At 40.8% G+C, this 26,502-nt stretch overlaps 1 protein-coding gene and 1 long non-coding RNA gene across 3 annotated transcripts; both read right to left on the reverse strand.

Moving 5' to 3' along the window:
* Nucleotides 1-2,509: 2,509 nt before the first annotated feature.
* Nucleotides 2,510-19,977, reverse strand: GPNMB (glycoprotein nmb). 2 transcript variants are annotated; one of them, XM_064675027.1, is made up of 11 exons: nucleotides 19,754-19,976; nucleotides 14,728-14,874; nucleotides 13,903-14,046; nucleotides 12,417-12,596; nucleotides 11,192-11,350; nucleotides 10,415-10,723; nucleotides 9,093-9,215; nucleotides 8,270-8,372; nucleotides 7,175-7,380; nucleotides 5,862-5,949; nucleotides 2,510-5,046 (listed from the first exon to the last, which is right to left on the reverse strand). In XM_064675027.1, exons 1-11 carry the CDS (start codon nucleotides 19,821-19,823, stop codon nucleotides 4,893-4,895), a joined length of 1,683 nt encoding a protein of 560 aa, XP_064531097.1. In that variant the 5' UTR covers nucleotides 19,824-19,976; the 3' UTR covers nucleotides 2,510-4,892. The 2 variants fall into 2 exon arrangements, with proteins under 2 accessions (XP_064531097.1, XP_064531108.1); XM_064675038.1 differs by lacking the exon at nucleotides 7,175-7,380 and having other exon boundaries at nucleotides 4,892-5,046; nucleotides 19,754-19,977.
* A 1,026-nt stretch (nucleotides 19,978-21,003) lies between these two features.
* On the reverse strand, nucleotides 21,004-25,605 carry LOC135420535 (uncharacterized). Its single transcript, XR_010433592.1, has 3 exons — nucleotides 25,360-25,605; nucleotides 23,876-24,052; nucleotides 21,004-21,301 (listed from the first exon to the last, which is right to left on the reverse strand). It is a non-coding gene; the product is annotated as an uncharacterized LOC135420535 (long non-coding RNA).
* Nucleotides 25,606-26,502: the final 897 nt, after the last annotated feature.

Raw genomic sequence — 26,502 nt, forward strand, 5'->3', positions numbered from 1 at the left:
GCCGGCCCCGCGCCCCGCCCCCTCCGCCGTACCGCACAGCGATTGGTCGGCGGCGGGGCCGCCCCCTCGCCTCATTGGCGCAGCCGGCCGTCGCTCGGGCAGTGGCGGCGGGCGCGCGCAAGGCGACTGCCTGGAGGTCGCGGCGCTGCCGGACGTGTGCCCGGACCGGGGTGTCCCCGAACCGGGGTGTCCCCGAACCGCCCGCGGGGTGTCCCCGAACCGCCGCCCGGTGTCCTCCGGCGCCAACGGGGTGGCGGCCCTGGGGCCTTGCGGCTCTGCTCGTCGGAGCGGCACCTCTTCGAGGAGCGGGCGCTCGGCCCGTCATGGAATCATACAATGGTTTGGGTTGGAAGGGAACAAGCATAAATTTTAAAGGATCATAGAATATGCTGAGTTGGAATGGACCCATCAGGATCATTGAGTCCAACTCATGGCCCTGTGCGGGACACCCCAAGAATCACACTATGTGCCTGAGACCATTGTCCAGGCACTCCTTGAACTCAGACAGGCTTGGTGCTGTGACCACTTCCCTGGGGAGCCTGTTTCAGTGCTCAACCACCCTCTGAGTGAAAAACTTTCTCCTGATATACAACCTAAATCTCCTCCAACTCAGCTTCATGCCATTTCCTCAAGTCCTGTCACTGGTCATGAGAATGAAGAGATTGGTACATGCCCTGCTGCTTCCCCTCATGACGATGTTGAAGATTGCAATGAAGTCTCCCTCAGTCTCCTCTGTAGATGCCTACAGGAACTTCTGAGGGGGCGGTGGTGCCGAGCTGGAGGTGTTTTTGGGATGTGCCCTGGCAGTCTCCCTGTTACGGGTGGCTGGTTACAGGTGCACTTGAACAAACCAAGTGAACAAGTGAACAAGCAACTCAAGGATGATTTGATGTATCTAAATTTGAGAGGGAAGGTCGTTCCTGCACTTTAACCAGCTCTGTGCTGTGCTAGGTTGTTGGGCATCTGTAAAAGGGCAGATACAAAATGTGGGCACTGCCATGTAAACTGAAATCACATATCCCAGCTCAGGCCTTGTGCCCCCTTTTAAAGTCAGTGGCTTTGGCTAAAAAGCTGCAGCTGTTTTGAAACTTGATTTTTCTTGAGAAAGTGTGTTTTACATTTGTGTAATTCCCACACAGTGTTAATGGGCACAGGGTAGTAGTCTCACTGTGTTTGGTTTGCTATGGAGAATGTTGTCAAGGGCTAAAAAACCATGACCTAGGTAGGCATGTCTGAGCATTTGTATTTAATGTGGGTGAAACTTGTTTCCGTGCACCTCCTTCCCCTTGGAGATGCTGACATTTACAGGTATGGTAAAATGAAAGAATTGCCATTCAGAATGTTTTTCCCTCTCTCACTGAGTATAATGGTAAAACAATGGTATTATGGTTTAGAGGACATAATCATGGTTGGTGCCAGACTCTTTTCAGTGGTGCCCAGCGACAGGATGAGGAGCAGTAGCCATAAACTACAACACATAAAGTTTCACCTCAACATTAGGAAGAATGTCATTATGTTGAGCATGGCAGAGCACTGGAACAGCTGCCCAGGGAGGTTGTGGAGTCTCCCTCTCTGGAGACATTCAAAACCCTCTGGACACATTCCTGTGCAACCTGCTGTAAGTGACCCTGCCTTGGCAGTGGGATTGGACTAGATAATCTCCAGAGGTCCTTTCCAACTCTAACAAGTCTGTGATTCTGTGAGAATATACAGACTTGTAGTGATAAAAGCTTTATCTTTAAAGAAAATTTGACTATGCTGTATGAGGCTGGAGGTGATCAGTTGTACTAATGAGCCACAGTGGCTAGATGTCTCTTGCATACTTTTGTTTGATTTTTCTACTATTCCTTCAGGGACTGGTGGTTCTTAGCCTTGGTTTCAGCTTCAAAATACTTTTGGTAAGAAAAAAATGCCACATCTGATGAGTGTCTTTGTGCTATAAAAATGTTCCAGAAGAAAAGGGGGGAGAAACAAAACAAATGGTTTGAAATAATAGTTCAGTTTTTAAAGTAATTTTTAACAAACTTGTTACCGAACTGATATTTCAGTTTTTCTTGATGACATGTTTGAAAAGATGTTCTTTCTATAAAAATTATGTACATTTATGTTTGATGTCATTCTTGATGTTATTTCTCCAAAGGGGATGCCTGAAAGCTGTCTTGTAACATTTGCTGACATTCACAAATATGTTGTTTGTCAGCTGTTCTTGCCTTTTGAAGGACACGAAATTCATTTGTATCCTGATCTGTTCTGAAATTGGGTTCTGTAGCTGTCATCTGGTTGTTGAGAAAGTCTTGCTTCTCAGATTTGAGGTGCCATTGCTCTGAGTACACTTGAAGGGAGACTGCAAAATCAGCTAGATAACCAATGGTAGTACCAGGTGTGAACGAAGGGTAAAGCAAATCCAGTTGTGTTTTCTGGAGGTAGATACTGTTTTGATCAATAATTGGGCAACTCATCAAGTTGCTTATCTCAGAGTATTTCTTTCTGAGACAAAGAAAGTCTACTCTTTAAAATCATTAGATGGTTTATTTGTCAGTGCAGCAGTTAAATTCCATTGTATAAAAGTAAAGATGTATGAAATAGAAGTTACAGCTGAAAATGCAAAATCACACTATAAAAATGTAATAGTCTGACATGATACTTAAAGGGAGATAATGCAGTATATTCTGTATACTTAAGTTAAAGAATAAAAAAGTTCTTAACATATGCCCGAAAGCTGTTTTCTATGCAAAAGCTTAAGATGTCTCTGAGCTCCTAACATGCAATGTTTTGCAGAAACAAGATGCTTTCTGCATACAGCCTAGGTCAGTGGTAGCCTTCACTGATCCTAAGACGTGACAGATGTAATGTTTTCATGCTTCATTTCAGGTCATCTGAAGCTTTCCAATAAACCCCTGTCCTGCCTCAAGCTAGAGCAAAAAATACAAATTACAGTCCTGACTGACTGATAACAGAAGACATAACATTCAGGCAGTAATTTTTGCAGAAAATGTGTTTTCTGTTTAAGTCAGAAAATATTCTTAGATGCCCAGTTCTGGTTAGACAATAGGATGTTAACTATAAGGAAGATGGAACAATAGCAAATACACTGCTTTTAATAATATAACTGAAATGGCCGCAAAAGAATTAAAATAATGGGAAAACCTGGGAAAAAAAGAAGAAATAGGCTGATGAGGATTTGATGGATCTGCTAAAACAGTAGGAAAGTGTTTTTATGCTTATATATTGCCTGAAAACAGCATATATCAGAGATGTTTCAAGACACAGTAAACAAGGTAACTATCTTGAAATATAGATCTTCAAAGAAATTAGTGTTTAGAAATGGACTGTGTAAGGTCATTGCCAGCCTCTATTTTGGTTATAACCTTTACTATTAACAGCAGGGCTTTTATGGAACATGAACTATAAAGCATTTTTGATCTGCTTGCTCATCTCAGTAAAGCTCTTTAGCAACCTTTTCCCTGCTACAGATAAGATACTGTCCTTTTGTCATCATCCAGTGGCCAAGCCTTCAGCAGTTTGCTGCTGATCTCCCACTGTGAAATGCCACAATGCTGAGTGGTGACCATGTGTGGCTACAAAGCCAGATCGCTTGGGAAAAGCCTCGGAGTTAGTTTTTTTAACACAGAATTGCAGCTAGAGTGAACAAGGCACATTGGTTTTGCTTAAGTTTATATTTTCTAAGCTGCATCATGCAAAAGCAGAAACTGGAACATAGTGCTTTATTTATATTGGGGTTTTCATTTATTTGATTAAGTGGTCAAAGAAGGATGTAGGAGCAAGCAGAAATTGCTGTATCTTTACAGCAGGAGAGAGAGAAATTAGAAGAGAAGGGGAAAAGGGAGTTGAGTGCTACCCCTTCCTGCTAGACCCCTCCTTCTGCTGATCCCTGTACGTAGAGCATATATCCACACATCTGCCCTCTGGGGAGTGGTGGTGCCAATCCGGTCTCTCAAGACCAATGGAAACAAAGGAGACAAAGGCAGCATCAGCAATTGCATCTCAGGATTTTACATGGGACTCAGAGTAAAAGTTTGGAGAGCCAAGCTCATAGGCCTCATCTTGTTGCTCGGGTGTCTGTGGTTTAGTTTATAGTGAGACTCATGCACTGGTAGCCATGTCCAGTGGGAAACTAAATGTGTCCAACCCTGTTTTCTGGCCCTGAGGCCAACTGGAATTTAATGAGCTGCGCCCATGATATTGAACCCTGCAAAACAGGGTGGCAGCTGCCAAACTCCCAGTGGGGAACTGTCCCTTCTGGTGGTTCCCAGAATCTAGGGTTTGCTTGGTGGGGAGCTAGGCTGCCCGGGGCAAGCCTGTGCTAGGACCTCCCGAACAGCGTAACAGCAGCAGCAGTTCGGTGTCAATGCCTGGGAATAGGCCATGGCACGTTTCATTCCACAGACATAACACGTGCCTGCCCCCCATGTCTCTCTTTCAAGCAAAGACATGAATCCTGCTAAGGCAGTAAGCAGCAATAAAAACTGTTTACAAGTTGCTTGGTTGTTGTTTTGGTTTTGGGTTTTTTTTTGTCTTTTTTAAATTTACCTTTTTTTCCCCCTTCCAAATTATAGATATGATTAATTTTGCAGGTTGTTAACCTAGAAGTAAGAAAACCCAGATAAGTGTGTTGTAGTGGGGGGCAGTTAGTTATTCAGAAGAGTTTATCCTGGATCACAAGCAAGAACAGCAAGTGCTTAAAACTACTTCCTTGTTTTCTACAAAGGACTACTTTAATGTTTCTAATTTCACCAAGCCCCAAAAGTTATCATTCCCTCTATATGTGCTTTCACCTTACTCCCTGTTTTTTAATAACAAGAAAGCCCCATTAAAGTATGGTTTAATATGAGTTCTGTTCTTAATCTAACAGTCGGTGTTAGACTAAAGGTTTAAACAATGCCTGGTTTACTCTTCAGCAGAGGATTTCTCTCAGTGCTATTAGGGAAGAAAACAGCTTTGAAACTGCTGAAGTAAGCAGTGAGTCCCTCCTGCTTCTCTGTTTGTCCTGCGCTTCTCTCAATAGGCTTGTATTGCTTGTATCTCCTGCAAGGAATGTGCACAGTTAGTTGCTGAAAGACATTTTAAATGAAAGTCCACATTTAGCATGTGACCAGTGCATAAGAGCATTAATCATTTATTCATCATACATTCTCTCTCCTCCTTCCCTGTCCAATCCCATCTAATGGCTGGTCAGTAGTGGTGATTAGGGCCTGGTTAAAGAGAAGGTTCCCTTGCTTGGTGGAGAGCTGTTGCTCTGTGGAGGTGTGTGTTTCTCACCACTGACTGTGAAGGGTGAGCACACACTTGGCTCAGGAGTCTTGGTGCAGTCTTAAAGTCTCAGGAGAAACAGCTAATATTGTAGTAACATGTGCTTCTGTGAACTACTGTCTTGCATCCCCACCACCTTTTTCCCAAAGAGTTTATTTGTCAATTATTTAATGAAGAATTTTGGTGATTAATTCTCAATCTGTCAGTCACTTGCAAACACTTCTTGTAAGAGTTTTAGAGCTAAATTAAATTTCTGTTTGTTCAGTTTCTCTGCATATATAAATCACATCACGCACTTTGAGTTTGCTTTCTGCTTACATGCAGTTCCCAGGCCTGCTAGTATTAGTAGCTTATGGGCACAGAACATAATTTTCTATGAAAACCCTTAACATCTGCATATTTTCCAATGGTTTTGTAGCCTAAGCCAATAATCTCATTTTCTTGAATATTTGCCAAAATGTTTGTGAACTGCAATGATAAAGAAACAAAAATGTAGCTACAGCTACTTTAAGTTACTTGGTTTGTTGATTTAAACTTTATATTTTGACAGTTCCTTGAACTGTTTTTAATCACAGAAACTAGTGACTTACTTGTAAAGGACAAATGCCCCAATGGTGGCAAAAACTGCCAACAAGCCAAGGAAGATAAAGACGCCTTCTGTTGTTCTGTATGATGATCCTAGAGTTCAGAAAACAGAATGATTAAAAGTTAGCCTGTTTTACAGTGAGATAGACTTTCTAAAGAAAATCCCATTTTTACTTCATTGCTGTATGGACTGAAGTAGCTCTAATACATTAAGCATTGGGGGTCAGTGACTGGCAGGAGGTGGTGCTTTTTCACCCCAGGAGATGAAGCTAATCTGCTTTGATTATAGTGGAAGCCCCAAAAGGACCACTCAGCTTTGCCCTCTGGAGGAGACCTAGGCAGACCAGCCTTGTTGGGCTGAAGGCCTTTGTGAATACAGTTTTGGAAAATCCTTCTGCATGCTTATTTTCATCTTTAGGAGCCAGAATGCACTTACAGCTCTGGCATCGGGCCTTAGTCATAATGAACTGGTTGGAGTACAGTTAAATTTATACCTAGATTCAGTAAAGTCAGCCAAAAATACTGTGAAACAATACCACAAAGGGTCAGTTTCTTGGCTGATAGTAATTAAAGAGTTCAGAAGAGTCACTAGGACATTGTAATGGGAAGTCAGGAGGGCAATGGAGTGGGAGCAGAGAGACAGCATGATCATTTAGACTTCTGACTGAGGCTGAGTTTAGCACCTGGTTCTGTCAAAGACTGCTTGGATAGCTATGAGCAAGGTACAGTGATACTCCTCCAAACAAAGATAAACCTCCTGTTCTGAAATAGTTACCCTGGGCAGACTCTGTAGTCAATGGATGTCACACAGATCATTGCAGACCTGCTTCATCTTATCCTCATGTAGAAATAGAAACCTGGTCAAGGTTAATGGGATACAAAGAAGGCCTAGGGCAGCCAACTCCGCTGCAGACTTTGATTCTGTATCAAGTGAGCTGAATTCCTCTCTGTTTCTGCTATTTCTCCATGTGTGGGTATGTCCCCCACCTGCTTTTCTGCCCAACAGAGTTTTCTGCAGAAAAATACATTATGGCTTAAGAACTGTTCATACTCTGTAGTACTGAAAAGTTTGCATAATTACCTTACTCACTGGATCGTAAACATAAATCAACCGAGGTCTAACACCTAAAATTCCCATAGGGAAATAATTGTCTCTTTATCTTTGCATCGACTCTCACACAAGCTGGCGCAGTCTCAGCTGAGACCGCCAGGCATAAACCCCCCCCCATATATATTCCTGTGCTCTTTCCCCTGCAGTGAAATGACCACAGGGAGAAGCTATTCACAGACAACCCACATCTGCTCTGTGTGGACTCACCTCCATTTACAGAAATCAGTGCACTGGCAAGGGCTTGACTTGAGTCATCACCCAAGGTGATGTTTATACAGTATGTTCCGGGTTCCTCAAAAGATCTCCTGATAGTGAGTAAACATTCATCGCTGATGGTGACGGGGTCACATACCACACTCTTGGACACCTGGCAAGTGGGGTCAGAAACCACTGTGCAGACATCTGTGGGCAGACTGGGATGGGAGGAGAGAACACATTGCATCTGTGGAGTCCTGTTAGCCTGGTTCACAGACGCATTGCACTGGTACACCAGTTTTATGCTGGTGCCTGTTGACATCAGTGGCAGTATAGTGATTTAAGAGTGTTTTATTAATACTATATATACTTTTTACATACCTATACATTTATATATGTACATGTGGATTTTATATAGAATGCATATATACAATCTATATAGTTATCTGCTTGTTCTGCTTATCATTTAACATTTTATGGTGATCACAAAATTACCTGTATCAAATCAACTTATAAAGTCCATTACCTTTAATACACATAATTAAGAAAGGAATGCAGATTCTTGTAAGTAGTATCATGTGTCAAAAAAGAAAACACTAGCTTAAGAGAATATAATCGTTTTCCAGTTGTATTACCAAGGTGATTCTTGTACTTAGTCCTCTCAACTATAATCTAATAGGAGCTAGGACTATTAGTGCAATGTTTTCCTATTCAAGAACTTGCTTGGAGATGCCTACTTACTCTAAGTGTCAAAAAATCACGTCCAAAAAGGAAAGATTTCTTTACAATTTCAGTAAACTGATTCCCATTTTACATAGGTGCTAAAATCTTTTCTTGCTAGGAAAATACAGAATTGTTTCTTCCCGCAATTCCAGTTCTGTTATTTTTACTGAGACTTGACATTTGCTCTGAATCCTAAGTGCCTGGCAGTAACCTCTGTTGCCATAGTTTACAAATGAGGCTTGCATTATCTTTAGTTCCAGTCAAGAAATAGAAACACTGCAGTTTCCAAATTTTGTTCATGCAGCTGCATCTAAGTGCAGACAGCATTCCAGCACCTAGTTATTTTTAAAGAGAGATCACTGACCACTTCATTCACACACTTACCTCCCTTGGCAGGTAACAACAAAGTCAACCAGTGAGTTTTCAGCTTGACTTTCTGTCATCTGGATGCTCGTCATCTGAATAATATTTACCTCAAGGATTCCCTCTGGAAGAGGAAACACATGTCAACGGTAGGACACATGACAAGCTCTGAAGTCTGTGTGTACTGAACCTCAAGTGTTTGGCTGATGCTCAGTTCAGGTCTTGTTTTCCGTAACCTCTTCTTCTTAGCACTCCTCTTGAGTGGTTTGGAAGTTGAGAAACTTTTCCAGTGCTTTCCCTGTGAGGCTGCTCCTTTCTGCTCTGCTTCTTTTCCCCATTTTTATTATTTACTTACTTACTTTACTAAATCACTTTCCACTGTATGTGACTTCTCTGCATTCAAAGGTCAGTTCAACATTATTTAAACCCCCTCTCCAGCCAATATGCTCCTGGGGTGGCAGGTTCAGAAGCTGATGATATAGAGAGAAGTGATACTGTGCACATCCCTACCAGCCATTTTCCAGCCCAAGTGCCTGGAAACACCACATGTAGCATGGGGTCAGCCATCAGCAGGCATCCAGAACAAAGCCCAGCCTCCTGTGTCTGAAACCAAGCGACCATAACCTCTACCACTAGGTCCTGGCAGAGTGCATGAAGAAACTAAAGTCAGCCAGTTAGATGTCTCTACATTAATCTTTAAAACTCTCAACTATGTCTGTAAGAAGGATCTTACTGTGGGTCTCATGTATTTACAAAATGTCGTCTAAATAAATACTATTGCTACCATACTTTTTTGTACATTGTTAGCGCCATTCCTTTGTTCAGGTGTTGACCATGTCCTTACCTACAACAGAGATACCACTTCTATAGTATCCATTTCTGTAAATATGGCAACCTCCATCAGGATTATCCTCCATTGACTCAACAATGGCAGAAGAGTCTGAATTAGAAGATGCTCCGGTTGTTACTGTTTGAGGAAAAAGGATTAGACAGACAACTTTAGAACAAGCTCTACTTAGGGGTATTCTGAACATGGCCATATGTTCCAACTGCCTTCATCCCATAGGTCATTAGTGACTTTGGTTTGCAGCTGAGCAGTCATGTTTGTGTCTGTATGGGATCATGGCAATAATCCCTAAAGAAAACACATGTGCCCAGCTGTAGAACCCTGGAGTGGCCTGGGTAGCCTCACTCTAAAAGCCACCTTGCTAGTCACCCATCTCTGTGAAATAAAAGGGAGACTACAAGGTGTAACATAATTAAACACTTCTTTGAAATCCCCAAACCAACTATATAAGAAATCCAAAGGCCAATAAAAGGTTTAAAGTGCTTTCTTTAAAAGCTGGTATTTTCCAACTGCTCTACATTACAGCTAGTGGAAAAATGAAGAGGGGAAGTGGCGAAAATTATATCTTTCCTTTCATTTTTGATTCTCACTCAACATTTTGGTTGAGTGAGAATCAAAAACACATATTAAAAATATGAAATTTGAAAAATATAGCCACATTTACAATCTCTGAGTAGTAGTATTATAGCTGAAACTGCAGGCCTTCTGCAAACCTTAAAACCCTCTGAGATCATAAACCAAATGCTGAACATGATGAAAGTTGTTCTGAAATATGATAGTCAATAAATTTGAAGTGGAAAAGTTGTTTTGGGTTAAAGCCATGTGGAAATCCCGTATTTTTGAATATGACTAAGTTGTTCTAGTTCGATCCAATCTCATTTAAATTTGGGTAGAATTTAATGCAATCCAGAAAGGAACTTGCAAAGGTGTTCTGAAATATCTCTTTCTCACTTTAAATTTACATCTTCCTTCAGAAGATGACCCTGACTATGCAAGGCTAAAATCTCCTGACCTGGTGTGGGAGGGGTTATACAATCAAATTTGTGTGTACTGTATGTCCACCTGGAGACACCTGTATGCTGTCACTGTGGTGGTAGAACTGGACGCGTAATGTGTTAAATGTGTAACTGATCCCTACCGTAGAGTCATAGAAGAGTTTATGCTATTGATTCTGTCTCTAAACCAAGTTATGGAGGGTTTGCAGAGCCTTGCAGCTCTTTCATGATGACAGTAAATCTTCTAAAGATATGAACTTAAAATATCAGAAGTTAGAGTTTTAGCATAGCTCCAGATGCCACTGTTGTTTGACAAATTCTTACCTGCTGGGGTGGGGGGTGGTGCCGTGGGTGTTACTGGCCTGCAGGGCACAGGAATAATGGCTTGGACAGTTAAATTCAGAGTGAAGTTTCCTTGCAGAGTGTAAGTGTGAGATGTAGTAGAACTGCTGGCTACAAATAAGCCACTTCCATCTCCGAAGTTCCACTTGTAGGAGATGGCAGAGTTGTTAAGATAGTAGCTGGGATCATGGATATTCACATCAAATGTAATTGGTGAGTCTTTGATAAAAATGGAGTCTGAGATGTTGCGGTCATGTTTTTGGAACATACTCACAAATATTGGAATTTTGTCTGGAGGGGAAAAAAAAAAGGAGTAAATAAACAAAGCAAAGATGCCTGGCTGCAAACAACAAATGGCTCCAAAGTCCCTGAACAGCAACAATCAGAATATGAGACATTAGTATCTTTAACACGGGCTTCTACTTTAATTCAATTTATGATCTGATGACTGAATGTCAGTAGGAAACAGCTACCCAGAAAAGTATGGGAACAAATGAGGAATCAGAGACATCTGTGGAAGTCTGCATTTCCTTTAATAAGTAATTTTTCATTACAAAGTAGAGGTGTCACTACTGAGCTAGACACAAGAGTAACTTGCTCTACTCAAGGCAATTTACCAGAGACTCCATTTTCATATTAAAAGTCTTTCTTGGGCCAATGTCCTCTTTTCATGTCAGACGATGCTTGTGCTGAATTCTTTTGACATTTAAACAGCAAATACCCGCAGTAGTTTATTACAGTTTATTCCAGCACACTCACCTGTTACAGAGTAAATGGCTTTTGCTCTCGCGATTGGAACGTATCCTGAGTGCCCTCTCCTGTAAATGGACACTGCCATCACATGTTTGCCAAGAGTGATATTTGCTGTGTTGACCGAAAACTTTGCTGAAGATCGTCCTGTTGTTTGGTAATACTGACCTGAAAGAGAACATGAACCTTATGTTTTCCCCTTCAGCCTAGACACGAGTTGTTTTATGAGAGGCAATATCTCTGAGAATCTTGGATTGTCTAAATCAAAACAAATAGTTTAGCATTCTCTTCCAGTAATCTGGCAGGTGTTTTTGGAAGACTAAATACTTTTACAATGTGTTTACTCTCATTATTTCTGTGTTTTTTCAAAGTTGTCAGAAGGAGGACCCAAATTCACTAATCCAAGAAAAATTTGCCAAAGCATCTACATCTTTCCAAAGCAATTGCTACAGTAAATCATTAAGATTATGTAGTGGATGGTGTCAGGCCTTTTAAGAGATCTTGTGTTTGCTTTCAGTGTAGCCAGAAGATATAATATCTTTTTTTTTTCACACCCTAGAACCATTTGTGTATATTTGCTTATTTGTCTTTTTAACAGACCTGATTCAGGTAGATAAATACTATCACCTCTACATAAAATTTGGGGCATTATTATTACTCATGCTCTGACAATACTGACAATAATACGGACTTACCCAAGATTTAGTACGTAGCCAATGGCAGGAATAGCCCAACCATTACATACTCAGGAGCAGGAAACACTGAAAATCAGCATCTGTGACCAGACCAGTGTCACACAGTCAGCGGCAGTTCTCACCTCCCCAGAGGCAAGAAGTGCTGCACCGTTAAACTGATGATATACAGCGCTATGTTCTCTTAAATTTAAGAGTCTGAAGTGTCAGTGAACAGTCAAAAGATCATCTGACTGACTTGCTCAGACCTTCCATTTTCCTAGAAAAGGATTTTGAGTACTACTGAAAGGAAATTAATATTCTTCAGTGGTAGTACTGTGAATGTAGATTTAAAGAGAATCTTCTGGTAATCCATGCTTTTCAGACCACAGATCTGATGGCCTCTCTGGAAAGTGGCAAATGAACTCAGTATCTCCACTCAAGAGGGTGGAATCCTTTTGAAAGGACTTCTATTGAAACATACTTGATGAACGAGTTAGTGTACAAAGTGAATATAAGCTTTGCAGCATCACCCAAACCAAGGCACATGTTGTGGTACTAACCAAATGTGTGAAACACGTAGACAAAGTTCCTTCTCCTCCAGCCAGGGTGGTGAGGGAAAGGTCTCCCATCTGGGAATACATTATGACTGTAATTGCTTGTGCAGTTTTCCCAGACACAGTTGTGAATCCATTCAGTCCAGTTGTAGACATAGACTTGCTGATCCTCAGCAGCTGGAGGATCTAAGGGTAGAAATAAGATGAGTTCTGGTCAACTGAGAAATGTGCAGAAAGTCAGGTAACAGGAGGCAGGCACCCCCGGTTATAGGAGTTATCGCACCTAAACAACAAGGTGGAGTATTTTTAGACTGACGTGCATTTTTTTTCTGAGACTCTGCTTTTTTTTGGTTTTAATATAAACACTGAATTGTTTCATCTTGGTGTTGTTTTATCTAGAAGTTTAAAAAAATTTGATTGTCTCGTGGGGCAGACACAATTTAAATTGCTTGCCCAAAATCTTGCTGTTGAGTATGCAGGGGGCTACTGTTTCACTGAAGTTAATGGGGCTACCTGAGTGTTTGGCAAGCAGAATCTAAAATTTTAAGTAGAAACATTGGCCATGGAAGCACTGTAAGGAAGTGACTGTTTTGTCAGAAAAGTTTTCTATGACATTGTTTAATAACTTAAGCATGAATTTCAGTTCTTTTCTGAATAATAGAGAGTTTCCTCCCCCAAACAGCAAAGTAGATATTAAGTAGAGAATGGATATCTACTGTTAACAAAACAATAGACAGTTAAAAACTAGAACTTAGGCTGATAAAAAAATTGCTGATATTCCTTGAAATGAAAATTACTTTGATCATTTAGAAATTTGTTGAACTTTTATGGATTCAGAGCATGAAAGGTACAACAGCGTGTTTAATTCTGGATCCAGCAGCTCCAAACACTGAAATTATGACAGGTTTTTTTGCTCCATGTAACAGTAAATAAGATGAAAGAAGGTCATTCTTTGAGGAAAATATTGCTTGACTTTTGAATCTTTTTGTTTGGTTTTTTTTTTTAATTCTTAAAATGTGGGAGTATGAGATTTACTCTTTCTTGAGGGTTTTTCAGGATGCAGATATGGTTATTGAATTCTACAATTCCTAACTGCAAAAAAAAATTCCCAGTTTTATAAATTTACAGCTTTGTAAGTTTGGAAGAAAACAGTGTGACTGAGCAATGTTGTGCCTGAGCTGAAAAGCAGTAATGGTTCTGTTAGGAAGCCAAATTAATGTAACTGTTTTGGGAAGGCAATTTTATAGTGATGATCAATCTTAAATTACCTGGTCATTATATATAGTGGGGCAGAACATGAAAAATACCACAGTGATCTTCTCGGGAAAGAAATGTGTGGCACAGGCTAGGTAGGCACAAGTATTGTTATGAGTTAAAAGCAACTTGGCTGTTGTTCATAGGGTGCACCTGTGATGCTTTCAAAGCTTCATGATATGTTCACACCAGCACCAGGCAGATGTGTGTATAGTGCAGGGAAATTGCCATTACCTACCCTGGGTACAGTTTCTCTGGTATACTATGTTGCCATCATTATCTTCCTTCTGGCACTTAGGAAACTGGAGAGTGACAACAAAGGTCACGTTGGATCCTACCAGTGCTGGACTATCAGTATCCAATTTGGCTGTCACCCTTCCGCCTGTAGAAAAGAAAATGGGTCTTCACTGCAGTAAAGGATGCATCAGAGCAGAAGCTACCACCAACTGTACACTATTTACATGAGAAATGCTTAATTGATTACTCTGCTTCTAAGGGGTTTCATGCTTCTGAGTCACTTGCACTTTTATGAAAACCCCAACTTAAAACAGAGGGACTTATCATATCCCCCCACATCACTTACTGCTCTGCTGTAAATTTCCTTCATAGAGCTAAGAATAGTTTTCTACACACGGGAGTCAATATATTCCAAAGGAGAAAACTTTTGTTTCTCCCCAGAGGTGCAGCTCAGGCCAGGTGATAATAAACAGGATCTTTGCCAAAGCTGTCAAACTGAAGCCCATGTGCCCTACTGAGGTAGCAGTTGAAGTTAGCTGTCCTCTAGGGCATGTATCAAATAATGGACTGTCCTAGAGCCCTTCTTAAAAAGTATTAATGTCTGAGACTAGTAGTCATGGGAAAGCATTTTATGTAATAGCTCACTGTTCTGCTTCCTCAGACAACCTACTGGGAATGGTATCAAAGCCAATCGTCTCTAATTTGCTGTTCTCTGCAGCAGTGGATATTGCCCCTATGAAAATGTACTGAAGCACCTGCACCATGCAATGAGGTGGATTTCCTGGCCATTTTTTTAAGTATCTTTGAAATGCATATGTGCAATCACCTTTCCAGCAGTCCTTCCATCTGGGATCTCCTTGTTCCCAGAAAGGATAAAGCTTTTCGTTCCATATGTTTTGATCGCTAGACCAGCCTTGCAGCTTCTTGTAGGATGTGGCAGAAGCGCTTCCATAGCTCAGCACATCTTGAAACCCTAGAGAGAAAACCAAACATGTAATGTAATGCCATTTTCCCTAACACTCTATAAAGATATTGCTCTTGTGCTGAACGGCCTTCTGATTATAATTATATTCTTGTACTGACAGAAAACTTTTCACCAGTAGAAAGTTAGGGAATTTTATCATCTTAGCTATAAACACATCAACTATGATCAACATAAAGACAATTCCACCACTGTCAGACTGATATTTTTTTCCTACTTGCAGTATTATAAGCTTTCCAGTGAAAGAATAAAAAGGTTTGCAACATTTTGACCATATCAGAGTAATTGTTTATATTAATTGACACAACCCTGCAACAGTCAGGCTGGCTGTATAGAGGTTGCTTGATTTCTGACAACCTGCTTGGTAACAAATGTATGAGTAAAAGGCTAACGGCATAAATTCACTCTGTGTTTGAGTTGTGCTCTAGTGTAAGTTATGCCAGGAATTAATTTTGGCTCAGTGAAGCTCCTCTGGTGAGTTGGCTAGTGGTTTGGGTGGGAGGGGTGGAACCAATTATAACAGAAACTGGTATTTCCAGAAAAGGAAATTTAGAGCTGAATAGTAAATTCAATGTGTTTGTAATATAACAACAATAACATATTAGCTTCATGCCTATTACTTAAAAATGGCTCAGATATTAAATAACATCAATAACCTCTTTCTTCTCATATTACTACAAATGATGGGCTCAAACTTTTCCCATGCTTCTGGGATTCCTCTTTCTGTTGCAAAGAACACATAGTGAAAAGCAAAGTAAATATCCGAGTAACCTCTAGGAACACGTCAGCCACTGTAGGATGCCATAAAAATATATGTGCCTATGTAGGTTCATGGGCAGAGTTCCACTAGAGCCTGGAGGCTTTAAAGAACTCTGTCATGTTAAGCAGGAAAGGTGACTGCTGGGCGTGCCATTCTGTCACAACATCAAGGAAGTTAGGATTTCTGTTTTCCATGGCTTTCTTGTAAAGCTAGCTGATGCAGAATGCTTCTGAGATTTAGATCCAGTGCAATAAAGTTCTCGATGACTTCAAGGGAAATGCAGAGACCTGTAAGAAGGGCAAGAATGGCCCTGCGTGCTGTAACCTAACTGCCTGTGTTGGAATTTCTCCGAGCTTTGGAAAAGGCCCAGAGCAGGTGTAGCCAGTTTAAGCACAGTCTTCAGAGGTGTGTGACTCCTAATTTTACTGCAAGGGAGAACAAAAAAAACAGTGCTAAAGAAGAGGCAGGAGCTGCTTTCTCATTATGTTTTATTACCCAGTGAGATTTCTGCTGGGCAGGAAGGACATCCCTCGGCCAGTGCCATCTCAACTCTGAGCTGATGATGGTAGCTCTCTTCCCCACTCTTGAGGACTGAAAGGTTTGAGGAAAAGAACGGATTTTGCACTTAGAAACATAACCTCCCACAGTCTTTTGCCCTACAGGAACTCCCTGCAGTCTCACTTAAATCACTTGAATCAAGTCTTTCCTGCAGATTTAATATATTTTGATGTGAGCTAAGCATAACATTATGACTGGTATTTACTTAATGACCTGTATCACATGATGTGTTGTTTTCAGTCTTGGTCAGAAGAAGAGTTTGGTAATGTTGTCCTTCAGAAACTTTGCTCAGGAAAAAAACAGATTAGCAACTATAAAAGCACTTCAGAAAGGCTTATCAAGTTCAATTGCATTTTAGGTCATTAAATTAATGTGTCATCTTATTTGAATTAAATGGCTACACATTTTTCGTAGTTTCTTTTTCCCAGTCTCTTTGATTTTATCTAAAAATTATTTAATGAGTAAAAATGTTTTGATTTTCTCAGATCAAAACTTTTCAATCATTGTTTTTTCCCCAAATGCTCAATTCATCATGAAGATCTGGATCACTTTTAATTTTATAAATGCTTTTAATTTTGAATTTTCAGTAACAATCCTTGAATTCAGAATTCATTTTCTGGGCCAGCTTTGGTAATAACTGTGGTCACTGCTTCTAAATCACAAGCTCCTTAGGCATTTTTTGCCTCCCTGATGTGCTTTGTTTAGTTCAATCGAATATAAAACATTTTACAAGCTTCAGAACAAGACAAAGAGGAAAGCCAGTGCAGAAGCACTGGTTTCTCTAACACATGGAACTGAAGATTTTCAGTTGCTGAATTTGAAGGCAAAAGAAACTTAAATCTATTTCTTCTTTAACAATGAAAACCACTCTAGAACAGATGTTGGTCATAACCAAAATTAGAGCAATTCAGTTTGAAATAGACAGAATAATGTTACACTCCATTACTGATTACTGTAATCATTTTGGTGAGGTGGTCATAGGAGAAAAGATCTTATACTCCAATTGACTTTCTTATTTCTCATTCTGGTTTTCATTTTGGTGAAAAATGTAGCAAAGATGAGAAGTTCAGTATTTCCTGTGATAGTGTATTAGCCATGAAAGAGAGAACAAAAGCCAGTGTTAGGACAGCAGCAGTAAAAAGATGACTCAGATACAGAGGATAAAAGTGTATTAGAAGTATAAAGGCTGATGTTTGGCATCAGACAGTAAAGTAAACTTTCTAAAGTTATGTATAGAAACATAATAAAGCAAGACCAAAAAGAATTCGAGGAACAACTTGCAAAAACATAAGAACTATGAATTTTCTCTTTTTTTTCAAATATAAGGGAAGTTGGAAAGCTTGCTGGGAAATCTAGGGCCAAAAGATGATGTAGATACAAAAGAAGCATTCAGGGAAGATAAAAGGATAGTCAAATACATTGGTTTACATTTTCACAAAGGACATAGGAGGTTTCTGTGCTGGAATTTTTCTTTGCAATGACAGAGAACCTCCCTCGAAATGAAGTGTGGCACAAAAAACCCAATTACAGAAAAAATCAACAAAATTACAGATTTGTCTAGATAGGGTGGCCCAAGTATGGTAGTTATTCAAGAGTGAAATAAATGAGCTATTAACCGTAGCATGTAACATCTTGCTTAACAGTGCTTCAGTGACTGAGAAAAAAAAAATTGGCAAATGTGATGACAGTTTTTAAAAACACTTCCAGGGAAGATTTAGAGGATTACAAAATGTTTGAGGCTCAAATTGGAGAAACTGGTAGAAACAGCAGTGAAAAACAGAATTAGCAGACAATGCATTAATATGATATGCCGTAAAAGGAGTGCATTTCTCACAAACATATTCTGAGTTTTGCTAAGAGAAACAGAGAGCATGGGAACAAGGCTGACCTGCCTGCTACTGTCTGCTTGAGTGCCAGAGAGCATTTGATGAGGTCCCTTGCTGAAGGCACATAAAGCAATTAAGTTACTATGGGATAAGAATAAAGGATTTCAGATGGATAAATGATGGATTAGGATATGTAAAACAAAAGTTATGAATAAGTGCCCAGTTTTCTAAATTGTTAAAATAATTTAAAATATTTATAATCTGGAAAACAGGTAAACAGTAAAGTTCTTTAATCTGCTGAAGGCAGTGCATTAAAGTAATAGAGGGGAGGACTGTGTGAGACTCAATGACTCAAGAATCAGACTGTATGAAAGTCAGCATAGTTAAATGTAACCTTACTTTGAGAATGAGGGGCTCTAAAGTAGCTCTAAACTCAGGGATGAGGTCTTGTAGCTTTACAGTTTTGAATGCAGTGCTCATTGGTAGTTGAAAAACTAGGAAAAGGCTAGATAAAGAACAAATATGAGCATTACAGCATTGTATACTTCCATGTCTTGAGTACTGCATGCTGCTCTGTGACTCAAGCAGAGTACAAGAAAACTGAAAAAAATACAGAGAAAGGTGGTGAGGATGCTACAAAGGGATAGATTTTTTTCCAACTGAGGAACAGCTAAATAGACTATGTCTTGAAGCCTGGAGAAGAGGTGACAGAGGAGAATATAAAAACAGAATCATGAACAGCACAGAGGAAGAAGCTAAGAGTAAAAAGTTAAGGAGAATCAAATGAAATCAGCAGGTTCTAAGCGCATGAAAGATACTTCTTCATGTAAGGCACAGTTAAGGTGTGAAATTTCTTGCAGGCAGGATGTAGTGTGTCCCAAAAATTTACACGGGTTGCAATCAAAATGCAAGTGAATGAACAAATGGAAGAAAGTCTAGTAAAATCTGCTAAATACAATGACTCTGCATCTGACTGAGGCAGTTCTGCTCCTGTAAATCATCAGTAGCTGGCAAAGTGGCCTGATTTGCCCAGTTCTACACCCACTGCTATTTCCCATTGGAGGCAAGTACAAGGCTAGATGGATGCTCAGCTTTTAAGGTCTTCAATTTCCGTACTGTAGATTCTGGAATTTGAGCAGAAAATCCCATTTCTACATTCCTGGCCCTGAGCTCAGGGAGTCATCCCAATACTGGAATCAAATTGAGAGCCCAGAAAGAAGCAGATCAGCCCAGTCCCTGCCTATGATGGCTTGCAAATCTAGTTCCTTGACTGGACTACCTGAGGTTGGGGTTGGGGATCCACAGGTCTGGGTATCCCAGTGGGGAGCACTGTCTCTGACCTGGCCTCTCCCAGCTACAGCTGAGCTGAGCAAACTGTGAGAAATCCACCCTGCATCTACCTTTTCAGCCGTGCTTGAGCACGGGAAATATTGTTAGAAATTTGTTGACAAGAGCCAAGGCTTAGCTCCAGTCAGCTCTGTGTACCTGTAGAGCACAGGGAATAGATAACTGAACAGTTCTCACTCTATAATTCTCCAGCTCAGGCACCATTTCTACCCAGAGCCAGGCAACCCTGAGCTGGAGCTAGCTCTCACCTACTGGTGCCCAGGCACAGCTCCAGCAGCCACCACATGTGCAAGGAGCAGCAGTTGTTACTGCACTGGCTTTGGTGGTCGAGCCCACAGAGGCAGGGAGGGAAAGATGACGGGGTGAAGGAAGTACTCACGCGTGGCAGCAGCACACAGCACCGCTTCGGCCAGGAGCAGGAATCCGAGGTGGTGGCGAACACTGCTCATGGTAGAGGAGACCCTGGGTCAGCTCAGCGCAAGCGGAGGAGCAGCGTGGCCGATGCCTGCGTACGGTAACTCCTCTGGTCTCCACTGCAAAGTGAGAATGAAGTTTCTCCACTGCTCTGCTCTCCGATTAAATGAAGGGCCCCGGGACTCATCATGTGATGGAATTAAGCAGAGATGCATGATTTTGTCTTCAGCTTCTTTCAGCTCATGTGCTTATGACTCACTCCCTTTGCTTTCAGCATTCCCTGGGAATTCTAAGAGACCTGTTTAGAGCCACACCATTTACCTCACAGGCATTTTTATACTAGTTTTGCACTGTGATCAATTTTTGTACTTAATTTGTTTTTAAATTAAGAACATTTATTTCCAGAAATCCAAATTAATTCTTGCCCCAGCCTGATTTGCAAGTGTTACTGCAACAGCTCACTGCATTTGATGAACCCATCGCTTCTGAACCACATGGCTCTCCCCATATGCTGGGCAACAACTGTAAACTAAGTGGAGAACAGCCAATTCAAACACATGCCTTGACTTGGCTCCTGATCAGACTTGATCGTTAAGGAAAACGTTATTTAAACATTTAGTGGGTACATGCATGTCCCATGCAACCATGGTTAGAGGTGCAATCATAACCCTGGTGTGGTGATGGCCAGTCAATGTCTGGCTCGCAAGTTGCCATGACCCCACACAGACTTGATTGTATAAACTTTGTGGAGTTTAGAGATAAAGAGAAAATAGATTTTGCTGCCCAACCTAGTAATGAGGTATAACCAATGGCTCAAGAGCAGCAGCATAATACATGCAGATTAGCAAACTCTGCACCTAATGGTTCAGGTTCAGGTTCAATGGGCTTCACCAGCCCAGGTGTTGTTCTGCAGGCAGCGCAGCAGCTGAATTTTGTTGCAGCCCTGGCAGCCCTGTGAAGTTTCTTGCTGTTGTTTGCAGCAAAGAACAAGCTTTGCTGAGACAACATGTCACAGAAGCAAATACAGTCCTCAAGAGAGAATTCAGTAGTAGTTGCAGTGATCCCAAAGTATAGCACTTGTAAGTGAGACACTGGCTAGCCAGAAACCACCAAGCTGCGCAACACTAAACCATTTTTATTTTGGGCAGGGAAGGTGGAAATCCATAAGTCCAAGGCACTGTCAACAGAATTAAAAGATTGCCCAATGGAAGGAAGTTTTGGAACTCTGACTACTTATTATTTTTTATTTTTTTATTTGTTCTTAGTTTCTTCCATTTTTATAGTGTTTTCTATTAGCTGTGTAAGTTACTATCACTACCCTGAGCACCACAGCCAGCATTTCTCTCAGTAACACAGGCTCTGATGTCCAGTCTTGTGCATCTCGCATATGTAGACTCCATGCTTCAGCACCCTCCTGGCTGGAGCTAACCTTCCTTCTTACTGCAAACCAGGGAGAAGGGTGAAGGCAATAGCCTTAGGGATACCAGGCTTGTTTAAACTAAGCCATCATTATCTGGCAGAAAGGGAAGAGAGAATAAATCAAAGACAAAGCTGTGACTGACTATGCAAAAAAATCATATGACTGCAACATCCTCATGTGATTGTTGCATTTTTGTTGTTATTCAGTCAACTACATCCCAGTTGAAATGTCAGGTTTCGAAGCCATTCACAATTATTTTTTAAACCATGTGGGACATTAATTGCACTCCTTTGTTTCCAGGTTGTTAATCCTAGAAGTGAAAAGTGACCTTCAAACACTGTGGTTCAGCACAAGTCTGCTGGGGAGAAAGGAGGTTTGAACACTCATTCCCAGGAGGGTTTTGAGAACCTCCAGAGGAAAGCTGCTGACAACAAATGCCTGTTAATTAAAAACAAAAATTTATCAGCCTAAAAACAATAAAGTTGGTTAGGATGGAGTTTTTTGCCATGTTATTTGATACATGAAATTGTTACATAAATTTTGAGTGACAGTCTCAATTAGGACCAGCTGGTGGAAATTATTAAACATGTTGTAAATAGACTTCAAAGGCACTGAAGATCAGGCCTGTGGTTAGAAGAATCCAAAGCCACCAGGGCTGGGATAATAACTAAAAGGTGGCTTTACTGTGATGCTGCAGTCCTTCATGTTCTCCCTACTCAGCTCTTGGGCCTTAAGACTACACATTCCTGCAGGGCTGAGGTAGAAAATGTTTGAGTCTGCTTGTGCTGTGGCTGCAGCCAACAACATTTATAAGAAAAGAGGAGAGGAGGAAACCATATAAGAAGAGAAGAAAGAGCTAGGAGGAACAGAGGTGTAAAAGAAGTGAAAATAAGAATAAAAAGCCAAGGAAAAGTATGATAAGTGAAGGCTGAAGAGACCACTTGCAAACTGAACTGACTTCTCCAAATGTCCCAGCCATAACTGACTGTGTCTGAAAATAAGCCTATCTGAAACACTGAAAAGTTGTTTGAAACTGGTGGAACATCACCAGATCTTAAATTAACCTTATACTTTTTACATTATTATTCTTGGTCTCTGAGAAACAGCTTTGCAATTTAAACAACTGAATTGAATTGTGCAACTACAAAGGAGAAAAGGTTTAAAATATACCCTAAACATTCTCCTAGCAAAGAAACACACATTCAGGGAGATTTAGGGCTTCATCTGACAAAGAAGTGCGTGGGCAGGAAGTGCTTGGTATCTCACAGCTTTAGTGCCTCAGTTATTAAATCTCATTGAGGAGATACACATCTCTGCTACCTGAAGGCCTGTCAGATGACAGGGTGTGAACACAGCATATGTACCTGCATGTCCAGACTGACAGAGCTGGCGTGCTCACACTGCTATCACACTGCCATCAATGCAACATGAATACAGGAATTGTTAATCACTGCTCACTAGAACTTAAAAAAAAAAGGAAAAAAAATGGAAAGGAAAAAAAGAAGAAGAGAGAAAAAAAAAAAAAAAAAGAAGGGATTTGAAGAATGAACTTGGTTTTTAGCCAAGATAGCAAAGGAAAATGAGACAATCTTGTTTTGGCAACCAGGTATGTTTAGGTAAATGCTGTCTGCCATTACCAGTGTTCTTTCAAGGGAACTCTGCTTAAGGCTGGACAAACTCCCTTTCTGGGAAGAAATCATCTGTGTCTCACTTCACATGGGACAATGGCCATCAGCTGACTGAACTGAACATGTAAACAAAGCTGCCTCACCAGTCTGCAGTTCTTGTTGTACCGGAAAAAAACCCTCCTGATCAGTTTGTGGTATCATCAGTCTCAGTTTATCACTAAAAAATGCATTAACCCTTGCTACTGATCAAAGAGGCTTTTAGTAATTCTAGTACCTTTATTTTTTGCTTTTGTAGTAGCTAAAGCTGTGCATTTTACCATTTTTTATGGGAAGGTATTTCCTTGCAGTCATACATTTCTCCAAATTCCTGTGTTGGAATTGGTCATAGAATCATAGAATCATAGAATTTTTAGGTTGGAATAGACCTGTAAAATCATTGAGTCCAACCCTTAACTCAGCTCTACCAAGTCCACCATGTCCCCAAGTGTCACATCTACATGTCTTTTAAATTTCTCCCAGAATGGTGACTTGATCACTTCCCTAGGCAGCCTGTTCCAATGCTTGACAACCCTTTCTGTGTAGAAATTTTTCCTAATATCCAATCTAAAATTGTTTGCAATCTAAAGATCTTTTCCAAACTTGGCATTTGGTGACAGTACAGGAACACAGAATGACCTCAGCGTGTCTGAGGAAGCTGGGGTTGTTTAGCCTGGAGAAAAGGAGGCCCAGGGGTGACTTTATCACTCTCTACAACTACTTGAAAGGAGGTTGTAGTGAGGTGAGGATCAGTCTCTTCTTCCAGGTAGCAACCAACTGGATAAGAAGAAATGGGCTTAAGAGGCACCAGGGGAGGTTTAGATTTTTTTGTGATACAAGTTATTTTTGGCCTGACTTCCTCTTAAGGGAAGGCTCGAATGAGCATGCCAGCTCTCTGCTTTTTTAGGGGAGTTTCTCACTGGTCCCTCCCTACAAATGCTAAACTCCCTGCTTAGTCATAGCCATGTGTGTGACAGTGCCCCAAAATTCTTCATGAAAGAACCTCGTGGGGAAGATAGAGGAATCCAAGAAAACATCTGCAGAATTCGACATCAGCAAATTCCCACAAGAGCTCAGCCTTGAGATTCAAACCCACAGAGTGCCCCAGTCCACTCATCCTGCACAGGTGGACTTGGCTTCCTTGCTCATGGAAGTGCTAATTCGTGCAGATGACCAGCAGCTGAGGACAAAGCACGAGAACAGATACTGACCCTCAGATTGCACCACACACTTTTTTTTCAAAGGTGTGTAAAAAAGCAAGTTTGCTCAGGTGGGCTGGTTGGGGGTTTTTTAACTATGATGACAGTGAAGGAGGAGATGTAGCTATCCTGATAATCCCAGTGCTCTGTGGTGGTAGCCTGCAGTCTTCCAAAGCCTCTGTAAGCTTCTGGCTTGCTCCATGTGCAACTCAGCCGACCCACTTTCAGTGTTACAGCTGCCACAGTTAAATTACAATCTGAACATTGGTTTTACTCTACTACTTTTCTCATATTGATTTAATGAATTGTTAATGATGTGGTTTAGAGTCACCATGATTCATCAAGACACAGACCTCTTCCAATCAGAAGAGCAGATAATGTTGTGAAGGTACATGATTATTGCGGCATGAGACCCATATTTTGCATCATATTATAATGAAATCAATTTGGGCCTCCCTGTTGCCCAGAGGTATTAAAGATAGATTTTGGTATCATTCAGCTCAAGAGAGAAATCAAATTTTTGCTGAAAAGTTCTTTTCTCTAAAGATATCTAAAGATATTCGTTGATATTTTGGCTAGGAAAAGAAGAAAAAGTTCTTCAAAAAAAGCGATCCAGAAACAATAAAATCAGTAAACCTCAAACAAAAAGGTGACCTGTCAAAGTGAATATAGTTAAGAAGAACATCTGAACATCTGCTATGTAGTTACTTCGGTGAGAGGACACCGAAGGAGAAGTAGTCTCACAGGTAAAGCTCCTTTAAAACTTTTCTAAGAAACAAGGTAAACTGAATGTACTCAATTGTACCTTATTACCCTGTATATGCTGTTTCACTTATTATGGGCTACGGTTAAGAGTTCACCACACAAGCTCAGTTGTTTTATGGTCCAGTGAAATTGCCTTGACTGCTTAAAATTAACCTCCACATTTCCCTGAAATAGGACTCAGAATTAATGAAAAAGCTGGCAGCTGAACTTCAGCATAACATACTCTTTAATGTGTTAACATCAAAAAAGTGGGCAAAATGCTGCATTTTTGCACTGTATTCCCACTGACTCACGGCAGTAATTCAGAGAGTAGTCTCTTCCATAGAGGTTGGGCCCAGCAGTGAATATAGACAGAATAGAGACAGAAGAAAAAAGATTATTATATTACATAGCAACCAGCTTTCTATTTAGAAGCCCAATTTAGATAGTAACATTTATGGCATAAAAGGAAGGCAAAATCTGGGCTAGTGGAGCTATTGTGCTCCTAGTGGTATGTTGGTGTCACCCTAGGATTTAAATCCACCTGGATCCACCTTCTGTGGCTGACAGCACTGAGGAAGACTCATTTGAAGGCCTAGAGGGAAATAGAAGGAAAAAGGTCATATGGGGTTTGGTTTGGGTTGGGTTTTTCCAAGTTTGCCTGCTGCCACTTGCACAGACTGGTCATGGCTTTCTGGGGCTGTGGGTTGACAAGTGAGGCACTGGAGGAACAGTCTGGCTGTGCTGTAACTTGCCCATTCCCACACATCCATCACCACATCGACTCATCTTTGGCTGCTGCAGAGTAACAGGTGGCAGGATCAGGCCCTGATGTCACAAGGATCAGGCCCTGATGTCACAATACAGCACTGGTAGGGCAGAGGAGGACACTGAAGCTGGTAATGCAGCTGTGCAGCCCCCAAATCAGCATTTTGGCAGGGTTACTGCCCTGGCCCATGGCTGCAGGGACTCCTGCTTGTGGAAACTTCAACAGGAACTGCTGTTTCACTGGGACAAAAGTATATTTTTAATGTCCTTATCCCAAAGGCATTACATAATAATCTTTAACAGTTCTGATCACATGTGGGCAAGGAAATACATTAAATATATAAGAGTTAGTCTTCTGAATTCATCTTAAATACCAATATCCTCTATTTATATGATAGGAGCAGTAAATTTGCACTGATTCTGTTCTAAGTCTACACAAGAATATGGTTATTTTATTTCAGCTTTCTTTGCCAATACTGGGAAATCTAACACAGCTTTACTGTGTGAGAACCAAAAAATTGATTTAATACAGCAGCCTACTTGCAATCCTGGGCTTAAGTGAAATACTGAGGGTAAAATCTGTCTAGTGTGTGTCTAGCACTGATCACCAGATCTATGAGCTCTGCACGAGAAATACTGTATAACATGGCAAGAATCATTACAGAAAATGTGTGTGCACCATGTAATAGAAATATTTGCTTCTTAGATCTATAATTTAAACTATCTCCCCTAAAAGAACAAAATAGCTTAACAAATCTTCCCTCAGCCACACTGCTTAATTGCAGCTGGTTTATCAGAGCACTACTGTACCCAGTGGCCTGGGAGGAAGAGAAAGCTCTTTCGTGCCTAATATAAGAGGTTTCACTGCAAATGATTCAGACTGCAAAAAGTTCAGTTCTGCTGTACATGGAAAGAAGTC

Source organism: Pseudopipra pipra, chromosome 1 (genome assembly GCF_036250125.1).
Source record: "Pseudopipra pipra isolate bDixPip1 chromosome 1, bDixPip1.hap1, whole genome shotgun sequence".
Classification (NCBI taxonomy): domain Eukaryota; kingdom Metazoa; phylum Chordata; class Aves; order Passeriformes; family Pipridae; genus Pseudopipra; species Pseudopipra pipra.